At 45.6% G+C, this 13,574-nt stretch overlaps 1 protein-coding gene across 4 annotated transcripts in view; it reads left to right on the forward strand.

The window, feature by feature from the left end:
- The window catches only part of kif26ab (kinesin family member 26Ab), a 68,160-nt gene extending 63,510 nt beyond the window's left edge, over positions 1-4,650 (forward strand). For 2 of the 4 annotated variants that reach the window (XM_053844708.1, XM_053844709.1), the window contains exons 13-16: positions 605-798; positions 1,633-1,656; positions 1,745-1,895; positions 1,961-4,650. In XM_053844708.1, the coding sequence (XP_053700683.1) occupies positions 605-798; positions 1,633-1,656; positions 1,745-1,895; positions 1,961-2,124 (533 nt within the window). In that variant the 3' untranslated portion in view covers positions 2,125-4,650. The remainder of the gene's footprint in view (positions 1-604; positions 799-1,632; positions 1,657-1,744; positions 1,896-1,960) is intronic. The other 2 variants (XM_053844710.1, XM_053844711.1) reach the window with 2 other exon arrangements.
- Positions 4,651-13,574: the final 8,924 nt, after the last annotated feature.

A 13,574-nucleotide genomic window follows, 5' to 3' on the forward strand; every position in this document is an offset into this window, starting at 1 on the left:
TATGAATCCGTTCTTATCACGTTTACAAATTGTTATTTCATTGGATTTTCTTTCCTCCAATTCGACCGCATGCATAATTCAGTGCCCATGCAGAGCAATGATAATGAATGTCTCAAACTGGAAGACCCCAAGTGTGGGATGATCAAACAAGATGGATGGACCATTAGAGGAGGCCCTGTTAGGATCCTTAGACGAGTAGCTGTGGAATTCATGTGAGAGAATACGAGAGACCAGGATCTCTTGGAAATAACAAGATCTGTCTGAAAATTGTGAGTCCAACTGAGTCAAAATTGAATGGCTCCGAGACCTGCCCAAATTTGAGGAATAGCAGATGCCTTAAACAGTGATGGTTTCAGCTGGCGTTCTGTATGATGATTCCATCCCATCTGGAGGTCAGGTGTTGGGTCCCCTCAGGGACAGGTACTCCAAGCTATGGTCACTGGGGTGGGTGGGAGGAGCCAAGAGCCAGTGCCTGCCTTAAACAAGGGAGACTTGGTTCATTTTGTGTTGTTGTAAAATGTGATCTAAATAGTGCAGCCGTCATTGGAATAGAGATCTTACAGGGAATGTCAATTCACATCATTATACATCTGTCGTGCTGCAGGTTTCCAGAGAAGACGTCTGATTCCAGCCCCCCTGCCAGACACCACATCTCTGGGTAAGAAGCTGGGCACCACAGGCCAGTGGGTGGACCTGCCTCCTATGTCTGGACCTCTGAAGGAGCCTTTTGAGATCAAGGTGTACGAGATCGACGATGTGGAACGGCTACAGAGGCGCCGTCAGGAAGATGCCACTGAGGTGAGCGGTCACTGCCAAGTCTGAATCAAGGATCTTTGGCAAATCCCCAACAATATTTCACATCTCGACACGTTGTGGGAATGTCTGAAGGCACCTCTTCCCAGTTTCTTTTTAAAGATTGAGACAGGAATCATATGTCTTGGAACGTCTGACCTTCCTTCCGCAAATCCAGAGCATCTGCTGGGCAATTCCCCGTGCTTGGCATCGTGGGCCTTTTAGAATGTTAAATGTTGTCGCAGGCGAGGGTTGATGGCCTCAGATATGAGCAATGACTTGATGGTGGCTCTGTGAGGACGCGTTAGGGAGGTTGTTAGACTTAAGAAGATGGAGTGGTGGGGATTGAGAGGACGTGTGATGAATGCGTGGATGCCGACACCTTCCCAAAACGGCTCAGCAGCACTTCTCATCTCCAAGCGCCTGGTGGCTTTTTATAGCTCCTCTTGCGCGGGTCATTAACAGATCCCACAAGTTCTGAGCCACGCCAGACTGGGACTTGTTAATTGAAAACCTTAAATCGGTGTTTGATTTACTCGCAGAATTCAAGACCATTTAAATTATCCTGACATATTCCTCTGTTTGTATTTCGGTTTTGTGGCCATGGGATTGTGGAAAATGTGCGCCTCTGCCACTTTTTGTCCTGCATTTCATAGCGATGGTCATATGAGCATAAAGCCCAGGTTCTCTGCTTTCAAACTGCCTTTGAATTACCCTGGTAGCATGAACCTTTGTGGAATAATGGTCATTTCAAACAGGCAAATCATGGTGGGGCTTGTCATTCAAGGGTTAGATCAAAGATGTTGACACTAAACTTTCTCTTTCTCTTCTTTTTTCCAGCAACCATTCCAGGATGTTGACAAGGTGAGGTTTCTCTTTTCTCCCTGTTCAGTATCCTAGTCCCAGCACCTGTGTAGCCAAAACCTAACAAGCCTTTATCATTCCTGTCTAGGGTTTGATGTATTTTAACAGTAAGTTGAAGATCTTAGAGCGGCGGCAACAGCAAGTGAAGGAACTGAGAGCGAAGCACGAGGTGTTGTTGGAGGAGCTGGAGGACACCAAGGCCCGGCTGATGATGGATCCCAGCAAGTGGCTTGGAGAGTGTAAGTGAAACGTCCTCGACCCGAACTTCACCTCTCGCGATAATAACTCGGTTTCTCCACGACAGTCGATGTGGACCCGAGCTTGGACAAAGAGTCTGCCGAGTACCTGGAGGTCCTGGCGCAGGTAACGGAGGAGCTGGAGTTCTGCGTCAACCTCTGCAAGTCCAGAGTCATGATGGTGACCTGCTTCGACATCAGCACGTCGGGGCCGCGAGAAGTCGAAGTGTGAGGACAAAAGAAAGTCGATGCAGAGAGAGTTAAGGAAGTGACAGAAAGAAGGACGGTTGACAGCGACACTGGATTGCGCTTCGTCGCCGAGGAGGCCGAATCGTGAGCACAAGCGCCGCGGCCTCGACCGCAGCGGGCGTCACTTACTCAAGATTAAACCCCAAAGTGCCTTTTTTCATTATTTTATTATTTTCATACGGTGCAGGTCTCGGAAGGACACCTGGACTTTTGAGAAAAAGATATTTTATATTGCATTGTAAAGTGTATTTATACGACGACGTGGTGTGTACAAATGTCCGTCTAAGGGAAAATAAAGAGGAAAAGAAAATAGCAATAAGCTAATGTTATTGCGCTCCGATATTTTGCCTTTTCCCTCGTTTCAAACCTCAGCGTTCACCCTCATTCAGCCTCCTGCGCCTTATTTTCTAACTCAAACTGGACTGTTTTGTCATCAAGAGCTGGCTTTACCGTCAGACGGCAAATCAAGATTCTGTGAATGTTTTTTTTTTTTCTCCAGTTGCCTTTATCGAAGCCTGTGAGGAAGAGCGACGCACGCGTTTGTCAATGTTTGTTGAAGCTTTTTGATACTGAAATGAGATTACACCAAAAAATGTCAGAGGGCCACTGTGGCGGAGAGTCTGATTGTTCTGGACGCAGCCTTTTGTTTTTTACTCTGGTGCCTCGGTGTGTGTGTGCGGTAACAAAGAGGTGTTGGTGTTATCGGCAGTAGAGGTTAACCCTGGTCTTAACCTGGCTTCACAACTGACCTGTAAGATAGGCAGTGCCATTGTGACCCTTCAAGAGATGTGACACTCCCGAGTCAAGTAGTGTTTAGCCCCAGGCTGACTACGTTACAACCTTTCAACAGGCTCAGCAAGGCATTTAGGAACTTGCAGTCAAGGTTACTTCAGCAATCCATTTGTAGTGGATGACTGGCGATGGGCCTTGGAGCTGTTGGTTCCGCTGTTGTGAAGTCACTGGTTGCAGTTTACTCCTGATCCAATACCTCTGTTGTCCCCTCACACTCACGACAAATCCCCCATCAACATGCCCTTTGTCCCTCATGAGTGCAGGGCCTGTCAAGGGCGACACCTCTTGAAGTGGGTGATGTGAAAGGAGAAACCCTTGCAGTTAGTGACAGAACCAACACTGGCCGGTGCTGACTTTGCTTAAAAAGACAAACATTGCCCATTTTGTTTTGGGGCAGTAAAACCAACCAGTCAACCAGGTGCTGTACCTGTGCACCGAAGCTTTCTTACTGACCAAGATGTCCAATCCCAAGTTGGCCTTCCACGCAGCGTGTTGTCGCATTCCCTGGCATATCCTGGTGCTGTGGGCAGCGTGGGGGTTGTGGTTAAGCCATGGGGTGGCGCTCCTTTCCGACTACCATCCAGTCCACTGGAAAATAGCTGCCATTTGACACCTTGGGAGTGAGAATGTATTGTGTGCACCATGCAAACGTCCTGTCGAGAGTCTAGCCGTTGACATCAAATAGCAGATAATCCAAAGAATTTGTTGGGGGTTTGCTGGGTTTGTGCAAATTCTCAATGGCACAGAACCTCTGGATCTTTCCACAGATTTTTTTTAGTCCCCTGTGGTACTGAACTGCCTGTGCACTGGGTCGGCCGTTACAGAGGCCAGATTGAACAACAATTTCCGTTGGATTACACGGCTAATCGACAATGTTGTGCTGACCATCTTATGACCAGCTGACGCTATGGTCAGAGCGCATTGGTAAAAATAGTGCGACCAGATTATAGCCGACTGGTATGACTGGTATTCAGTGTCCTGCACCAGTGTACCCCACTTGACATCAGCTGAGAAGAAGGTAGAAGGGGTTTATAAGGGAGCTTTGTCGTACCTGTGACTCGGTGGCAGGGGGGTTTCTTGGTAGAAGGAGGATGAGCTTCTGGTTCTCTAGAGACTGGAGGTGCTCCGCCTCAACACGGAACAGGTGTTCGCCAGAGGGGCGTCGTGGCGTCCTCTATGCATTCCAATACTGCAGCAACTGACAGAACCTCATGACCGATGGCAGGCCAGCGACACACTGTGGCCTCCTCCTGACTGTTCAAGGCAGCAACTGGTCCGTTCATGCATCCTTCAGCCAAAACTCACAACATCTCTCCAGAATGTTCCCTTCAGGACGTTTGGTTTTCCTTTTGAAGACTCTCAGGCCCCCTCTGATGCTGCATGAGATTTTTTAATCATTTTCAAGGATGATTTTGACCATCTTTTTTACAATAACTTTGGTTCGTGGAGCGACTATTACCAAACCTCCTACCCCCCCGAAACGTGAGGTCATGTTTCATATCATATTTTTTAAGATGATTTTTTGTACAGGAATTTTCAAACTGTATAAATGTATGATAAGGCAGCTTGTGTTTTACAATTCCTGTGAATAAAATGTTGCTTCTTACGGATTCTAACGACCAAGACGTGCCTTTATTTTCCATTGAAAAGACAGGTGGCTTTGATGTTGTCATTGTCCACTGAAAAGACAGGTGTGACTTTGATGTTGTCATATTTAAATGCTCAGATGTAAACACACTGAAAGTGTTGCTAAAGAGTGTGGCTGGGTGCTTCACACTGTTGACATCTTTTCAGGCTACACCCCAAATTTTGGGGGTCTGGAACAGATCAGGACAGTTCCCATTATTTCCCATGGTAAAAGTAGCATTTTAGGTTACATACAGAAACAGCGGTCTTTGTTGTTTGTTGCACTTTATTGGGGATAGAACAAGAGGTAATTTTGTGACAAAGCAGAGTGGGAATGTCGCATTTGTGAGCCTCTGAAACTGAAGAATAGAGCTCTGCTCAGTCACAAAAGAAAAGTGTAACAGGCTACAAGTCTCGTAGCTCCCTCGGCAGCAACAGCGTGTGTCAAAATGGCGAGGCTTGAGGCAAAGAGGAGGCACAGGTCATGTGGAGAAGTTTGGGGACGACGTTAGCTTGCTTGACCAAAACTGTTGGGACGGGAGGAAAGTGAATCAATGAGGAAAGAGTCCGCAATTCGGTTATTGAGGACATAATAGGATGGGATGTGACAAGGTGGAGAACTTGCTGTGGCAACCCTGACGGGAAAAGATCAAAGGAGCAGTGGTGTCAATACATATCTGACAAACATTCATCACTGGAGCCGATCTGACAGCACCTGAACGCAGCATCCCTGATCGCTCTGACAGTTTGAGTTCATGTTTATGAGACGCAAACTCATTGTTTGCCACACTTTGTTCTTAAAAATGGAATATAGCCCACGAGCCGCTTGACTTTTCAGAAACTTAGTGAAGATCAGAGAGGGAGAATGTAGTCACCAAATAATCCCTGAATAAATTTGCTTAAATCTGCTTTTATCAGAGGAAACGAGGGAAGAAGCGCAGAAGTGATTAATTACCTCCTGCATCTCACAGACCTTCAACTCAGCATGAATGGAGACGTCCCGTCGAGTCGGACCTGTAGGTGCTCAGATTGAGTTTTGGTTAAATCTATTTTTTATTAGAAGCTGCTGAGATTAATCTGAGGACCAGGTGGTCAGGTGTTTTATTGAGGTGTGCTGCAAATGCCTGGTCGTCCAGCTGAGCTTCGGCTGACTCAGGCCCCAGACTAATGACTCGGAGCAGACGGAACCGCTGACTGACAGGAAGTAGGTGTCTGAGTAGAAGCACTTTTCCTCAGGTGCTGCTGGGATTTTAAAAAAAAGTGGGTTGGAGTCGAAGCCCGCGGGGCTCTGGTCATTAGCAGGGAGTCGAGTGTCAGGTGGAAATGAGTTACTTCAGTTCACCCGGCGCCGACCTCTAGTTTGTTCACTTCACTTGGGTCCAGAGTGCCGGGTCAGCTGAAGCAGTGGAAGGTGTCAAGGACTATCAGCCAAAAGACAAATGTTTTTCACGTGAAATAACTGGGGGAATCCTCATGGACGTTAGCGTCAAAGCTAATGCTACAACGTAAACATCACTAGTCGGCTTTGTGTGTTTATATACCGACCACAAGACGCCGACTAGCGAGTGTTATTGATATTACAAAAGAAGAGAGTCATGTTTTCTATATCACTATGTTTTTAATACTCACATTTGCTCCGTGTTACTCCTTCGCTTCGTCCGACGTCATGGTCACAACGCTTCGTGGGCACTTCATCTTACCCTTCTGTTTCAGGTGTCTAGTACAGTATATTGAAGGAGGAACAGAATATGACTCAACGTGCAAGTCTTCAAATGACTTGAGTCGTCCTGCGGTTGCAGGACTCAGATACAGTTGGTTTTCTACCAATAGGGTTCGGTATCTTAACGTTATCCTGATATATTTTGCTTAACAATATCACTGTCAATTTCATTGTGATTCATGAAATTCAAAAATGACTCCACTGATTCGAGAAATAGCCTTTGTAACTGTCTATTGTGATTTTATTGTTCATGGTTTGCTGAACCAAGAGTCCAACATAGTTTGTTACGAGGTTCATGATTTGTGTCTTAACTGAAAGTGCTGACTCATCAAAGTAACCGCTTCACCTTGCCGTGTTCTCTGAAGATCATTCGAGCGCTGAACCTTCAGCCTCCCGCTCAACCACACGTTTGCCCCTGATGTGGTCGAGGTTGTTCAAAGAGAGTCCTGAACCTTGTCGTCCTCCCGGCCGTTGCAAGCTCCAACCCTCCATTTTGGATTTACGACGCCACGATCACACAGATTGGGCCGACTAAACCGAGCGTGCCCTTTGAAGACGAGCCATAAAGTCCGCCAAATGCTGCCACTTACTGGCAGTAATTAAAACAAGCTGGTGAAGAGGAAAGCCCCGAAATCATGGCAGGCCCGAGTGGCTGCGCAACTGCGCTGGTTCAGACGGGTTGTAAATATCAACATGTCTGTCGCCCCAAACACGGTTCAGACATGGCCTGCGACGGCGCGCGTTGGTCGGGTGGCGGCACAAGTTCAGCAGCATGCCAGCAGAGCGTCATAAATCTGAGCGTGTCACTGTGAAATGACATGAATTCTCCGCCAGACTTCGGAATAATAGTGTGTCTCAAAACTTTGGTTACGCAACACTGCGGCGGTGTATCTCGTGATGGCAGCGATCATTAGTCATTCATTTAGCCTCATGTTGACATTTTTGTTTAGATTTTTGTTTTATTTCGGCCTGTGTTTTCTTCCCACAACATTCTATGAAGTGAGACTTTATTTCTTCTTTTGTGTTTTTTTATGTCTTTCCTCACCACTGGAGTGTTTTCCCACCCGACATGGTCGTTTTTCTGACTTTCATCTTGATTTTTTGGGACGTACATTTTCCACATTGGACTTATGAGCAATTGTTTTTTTGGTATTCATTTTATTATTATTTTATTTTATGACATTTTTTTGTCCAGTCTACTTTTTAATTACATTTATTTATTTATTTATTTATTTTTGTTAATTTCAGCTATATTAGATAACTAATAATAATAATTTTCGACACATAAAATCACACCAGTGGCCATTTTTTGTCTGTTCATTTTTTTCTTCTCTTTTTATTGTTTGCTTCTAACTCATTATTTACTTATTTATTTTCTGTCGTGACCAATGCCTGTATTTTTTATTGTTTTACTTCCTATTTTTGCGACGCAGAAAAAAAATGTTTCTGAAACATTTCTTCTGTTGTCAAGTTTTCCTTTCTCTCCCTTCCTCCACCAAAGTCTTTTCTCCCTAATAGTCCACTCAACTCACCACGACCCCCAGAAGACTCTTAAACTCGTCGTGATTGTAGCTGGAGGATAGAGCGAGTCCTGGAACTCGAGCTCTTCCGGGTTTCTCATTAAACCTGTCGGACTCATCTGGAAAGCAAAGCTGTACTGCAGTACACTGCAGTGTCTGCGCTCATTACTGCCGCGGTGAGAGGCCGGCGCTGTGACAGCTGCAGGTTTGAGTGAAGCAGATGAAAGCCAGGAGAGTGAGACAGCTCGAGCCGCCGCTCGGCACGAGTTGTAGCGGCCTCAAGTTCTGACCCGAGTCGCTGCTCAGAACCTGTTATTCACTGCTGTTATGCAGGGTTCATGCAGTCAGGAGCTAGCAGTTAGCTTCACAAGCGGTTAGCTTCACTAGCGGTTACTGTAGCTTCACTAGCAGTTAGCTTCACCAGCAGTTACTGTAGCTTCACTAGCAATTAGCTTCACTAGCAGTTACTGTAGCTTCACCAGCAATTACTGTAGCTTCACTGGCAGTTACTGTAGCTTCACTAGCAGTTAGCTTCAGTAGCAGTTACTGTAGCTTCACCAACAGTTAGCTTCACCAGCACTTACTGTAGCTTTACTAGCAGTTACTGTAGCTTCACTAGCAGTTAGCTTCACCAGCAGTTATTGTAGCTTCACTAGCAATTAGCTTCAGAAGCAGTTACTGCAGCTTCACCTGCAGTTAGCTTCACTAGCAGTAAGCTTCATCAGCAGTTACTGTAGCTTCACTAGCACTTAGGTTCACCTGCAGTTACTGCAGCTTCACTCGCAGTTACTGTAGCTTCACTAGCAGTTAGTTTCATCAGCAGTTACTGTAGCGTCACTAGCAATTAGCTTCACCAGCAGTTAGCTTCACCTGCTGTTACTGTAGCTTCACTAGCAGTTAGCTTCACCAGCAGTTAGCTTCACCAGCGACGCACAGATATAAAAATGAATATTCTGCTCTGTTAGCGACAAGTGAAGAACTGGAAAGTCCTTGTGAGCATCTCTGCACCTGCGCTGGCTCAGTTTGTCAGGTAACAGCCTCCATTTTTTTTCCTCGCTGCTAGCGCTTCGTGTTTTGACGAGTCTGTCAGAGCTAATAGAAGGCAAGCCAGACTAACGATCCTGAATTCATTTTCCGCCTTGTTTCGGGAAGAGGAGCGCTGAGCCGCCTGCCAACATCCAGAAACAGCAAACTGCGGGACGCGCCATGGCGGCTGCCAGACGAGCCGCCGTCACCGTAGCTGTTGCCATGTCGCCGCGCTGCCAGGCCGAGTTTTTTTTTCCGATTAGCAAGCGGAGCAGCGAACGGGGTCCTAATGTTGTGTAATTAACCTCTTCCCGCCAGACGTCAGCAGTCGCTGACAGCTTCCTGTCAGCCACCTGCGCCGAGCAGCCTCCGACTGCACCGTGTATCGCGCTGCACTTTTAAGGCGTCTGACAATGATGCCGGCGGAAGCCGGTCATATTCATCATCATCTACACGTGTAAGTGAAGAGCTGCCGGGCGTGTGAGTGAAGGACGGGGGGCGGGGGGTGTGGAGAGGGGGGGGATTATGGAGTTCTGCATGTAGCTCATGTTCGCTGACACGGGGAGGCGACGCTTAAGTAGACAGTTCCACCCCCAAATAAAATGAAGGTTCGTCACATGACCTGTGTTCTTGAAGGGTGACAAGCCAAGCGAGAGATGATGGGCTGAGAATGTTAATAGTCCCGTGGTGAAAGGGGAACTTTTCTGAGAAGGGGACGCCTGAAGTAAGGAGCCAACACAGCGAGTAAAAGTACTCTGGCAAGTGCTGTAATTTCCAGACTATAAGCCACTCCTTTTTTCTTGCGGTCTGAAGCCTGAGGCTAATACAGTGGCGCGGCTAATATATGGATTTTTACAGGTTGAAATCTGAGTCACTTTAGCTTTTTATTGACCCATAAAGTGCTCAAAATGCGCTGTTTCCGCCCGTGTATCCGCAGCTTTGGCAACCGAGGCCGATCTCCTGGAGGTCTGGAATCGAGAAGCAGCTGCTGAGACCAGCTGTGGTGTCTGAACTTCGGGCACGTGAGTGAAAACAGCACATTTTGAGCACATGTGAGGAGTTCATGATTCAGTTTGTTTCATGAGTCAGCCTTAATGCCGGAGCCCGCTTTCAGAACTAGTTTTGAAAAGTGTTTTTACGCCAGGTGCACCACTGACCTTTCTACGGCGCAGACAGCACCACTGCATCCACAGCTTATAGACCGCTACAGCTTATGTATGAGCTAGATCTATTTTCCTTCTTAAATTTAGTGGGTGCGCCTCATATTCTGCTGCGCTCCATAGTCCAGAATTTATGGTACTCTGGATAGTGTGAGCATCTAATATAGGTCACACACACACAACAAACATCATTTCAAATTTATATTTAATGCGTATTTAATGGCAAGGAAACAGCGACCGCGCTCCACTATGTCATTTTAAAAGCCATCGCACGGGACAGGGATGCTCTAATGTTGTCTAAGATCATTTCAGTGACACATTAATACTTAGCTCTAAGTGTTGTTATTTGGTGCTAGTGGCTATAGAAAAAACACAATACAATATTTCACCCACGGTTTGTTTACAGAGAGGTGTACGAGGTCACTTCCTGTTTCATGCTAGCATGCTGTTTGTCGCAGCATAGGGTGGAATGTCACTTCAAAACTTTTTTTTATTGTGAATAAATGTTCAGTCAATTCACAATGGCATTTAAGTAAGTACAGTTTTGTTCGTCTGTTTCTCATGTTTCATCGCTCTTATTCTCCTGATTTACTCCTCCCCTCTTTCATTGTTATGTTGACTCTGTTTGTCGAGATCTCTTTACCGTAGAGCGTTGGAGACGGACCCAACTGACGTCTCTATCAGTTAATGGAAACAACACCATGTTTGCGTGTCCAATGTTAAGTCTTTTGGCTCTGATATGAATATATGCTTAATAGCTAGAATATGAGACACACGCTGAGACTGGGCCTACACTGCATGTTTTATATTTTGGTGTTTCTCTTTTATTTTTCTCTTTTTGGAAATGTTCTTTTCGGCAACGGTTCCCTGCAGAGCGCAGTCCTTTTTCAGCTTTTCATGCCAAATGTCCATTAACTTCTCAGCATGGGGCGCGTTGTCGAAGGTACACGAGGAAATGTTTGTTTGACTCTTTGGTCTGCAGAACTGCCGCGAGAGATACCACAATGTAGAGACAACCTCAGGTGGGTGAGTTCAGTTCGAGGAGTAAAATGGGGGGGGTAGATGTTGAAGCTAAATAATGGCAGATTTTCGGCCTCATGGTGGACCAACGCCCTGCAGGAGAGTGTCCGCTTTAGCTGGTCTCTTCAGAGGAAGCGTGGAGTGTTTCCACAGCTCAGCCTTCTTCTCCAGATGGATCTGCTCTTTGTGTCGTCATCTATGAATGTTGCATCGCTGCTCATCAAAGTGGCTGCTCTTGTGAAGAGGCGTCTCTGCGCTGTCCCCCTCAACCCTCCTCAGACCCCCCAGCTGGGGCGTCAGAAGTCCTTCTGAGGAGCGAGAAGAAGCTCTCCCTCCCACGCCGCCTCCCCCACTCCCGAGCTCCTCATGTGTTCGCTTGTGGACATCAAACCCCGCCAACTGTGGAGTCATGAGGAATCGAACCGCAGCACAAACGCTCAATGAGCAGAAGGAGGCTGCACATTAGGGGGCGCTGTTTTGCGTGATCACCTAATGACTTCATTCTCCTTCATCTGATGAACCACACTGTAAAAAACTTTTTGCAGTAACATTTTGCATTAAGATTTTTGAATTGTGTCGACGTATTCTTCCTTTTTCTCAAGTGACATTTGTTGTTCCAATTACATTTCTGCTGTTCTGTGAATTGCTATTGCTTTTACCAATATTACTTTATAAATGTATTTGATCAAGAGCATAATTCATTAAATTAACTGCATAATATATTTTAGTTACCTGAATTCAAATAGATACAAAAATCCAAATCAGCGTTTCCACACTTTTATTTTGCAAAAAACTGTCAAGAAAAAAAGTTTTTAAATGAAAAAAAAATTGCCAACATGACATTATTTTACTATTACAGATATGTAAGTGTCCACTTTAAAATAAAGAAAAAAGATTTGAAAGAAAATAATGTGCCAACATGACACATCTGCTTAGTTGACAACCACCACAGGTTTATAGGCGTCGATTACACGGAGAAATGAAGATTAAAAAGTAAAAGAAAATGATGAGCCAACATACAAGATGATGGAACAATAACAGTGGAACGGTTTCCAACTCCATTGCTTTAAAGAAGGAGTTTCTTCTGCAGCGACCGTACACGGCCATGTAACGTTGGAAACCCCGTGGATCAAAATCAGAACTGCATTATGGGAATTTTCCAATGTTGTGGTGCCTACAACCAGTTGATAAGTGTGTTTGAGTTTAAACATCAGTGAAACTATTTACAAATGCAGCACAACAACAAGGTCCGTGTTTGTTCTGGTGACAGCTTGACAAGATGAATCGACACCCGACTCGTGTGAATCTGCTCTTCAGAAGCCAGTACATCAAACGTTGTCCAAGTGGAGCCGTCTACATCTTTGATGGCCCTCGGTTCCTCCCCCCACCACCACCCGAACACTGTGCGCACCTAATAGATGTGGCGTTCGGAAACACCCCGGTGTCCAAGTGGAAGCTACAGATGGTTGAGGGCCTGTAACTTGTCAGTGTTTATGCTTGTGTTGGTGCCCAGTGCCCTCGGAGCTGCCCAGCTGCTGACGCTGACTTTTAAAAGTCAGAACTGCAGCTCCAGCTTCAGGCCACTGCCAGTCCCGCCGGGCCCGGTGACTGGCTCTCACTAGGTCGAGTGCAGACTGGGAAATGAGGTCAGATGGCGTTTTAAATATCAATGTTGGCTTTCCTTCAATCAATATTGCCGTATCTATAAATGTTTCAGTCGCGATGCTCTTGATACAGACGCAATGACGCACTTCATTTATTAAAAATGTCCTGCCTTTTCAACACTTTTTGTGTAGATGTATTATTTTAAGTAAACCAGATTAAAAACTGGTATTTTCATTTTAGGTCATTTATATTTCACTACTCTTAAGGTATTGGCTGCGTTCATATCAATAATAATAATAATTTCAGTAAGATAAATATTATAATTTCTAAAATAATCTAAATTTTATTAAAGAATTCAAAACTTACTTATATCAATTGTAGCACAGATTACCTCATATTTATTGATTTTATGACACATTATTCTGAATTATTGAAGTTATGTTTGCTTAGTACAGCATCGGCGGCGAAGATCTTTGTTTTGCCGACCTCAGCAGATGATGGCGTACAGAATTTTGGAGATGAGATGTATCCACAAGTGTAGTTTTGTTCATGAGTGAGGGCAGGATTACCTAAGTCTAAGTCTCCTGTGGTGAGGAAAGAGCTGAGCCAAAAGACAGACCTCTCCTAGTTTTCTTCCAGCATCTCTCATGATGGTAGAAGCTCAGTCATCCAGGAGAGACTCAAAGTCGAACCACTGCGACCTCCACGATGGACTTAAAATGTGATCAACCCTCAAACACTTCTTTTGTACTTTCTTCGTTCTCTCTATGAGCAGTTGGAGTTTTCATGCCCCTGATTTATATCAGCTGGCGGCTCATCCACGATGCCAGCGAGTCTTGTGTTCTCCATATTCATGAGCAACTGCGTTCAGGGAGCTGAGGAGGAGGGGGAGGTGCCTGAATGACCGCCAGGAGTCTCCTGAGCTCCTCCGGTTCACGAGCCTGCAGGCTCTGTTCCACCTGTT

The sequence above is a fragment of the Synchiropus splendidus genome, chromosome 16 (genome assembly GCF_027744825.2).
Source record: "Synchiropus splendidus isolate RoL2022-P1 chromosome 16, RoL_Sspl_1.0, whole genome shotgun sequence".
Classification (NCBI taxonomy): domain Eukaryota; kingdom Metazoa; phylum Chordata; class Actinopteri; order Syngnathiformes; family Callionymidae; genus Synchiropus; species Synchiropus splendidus.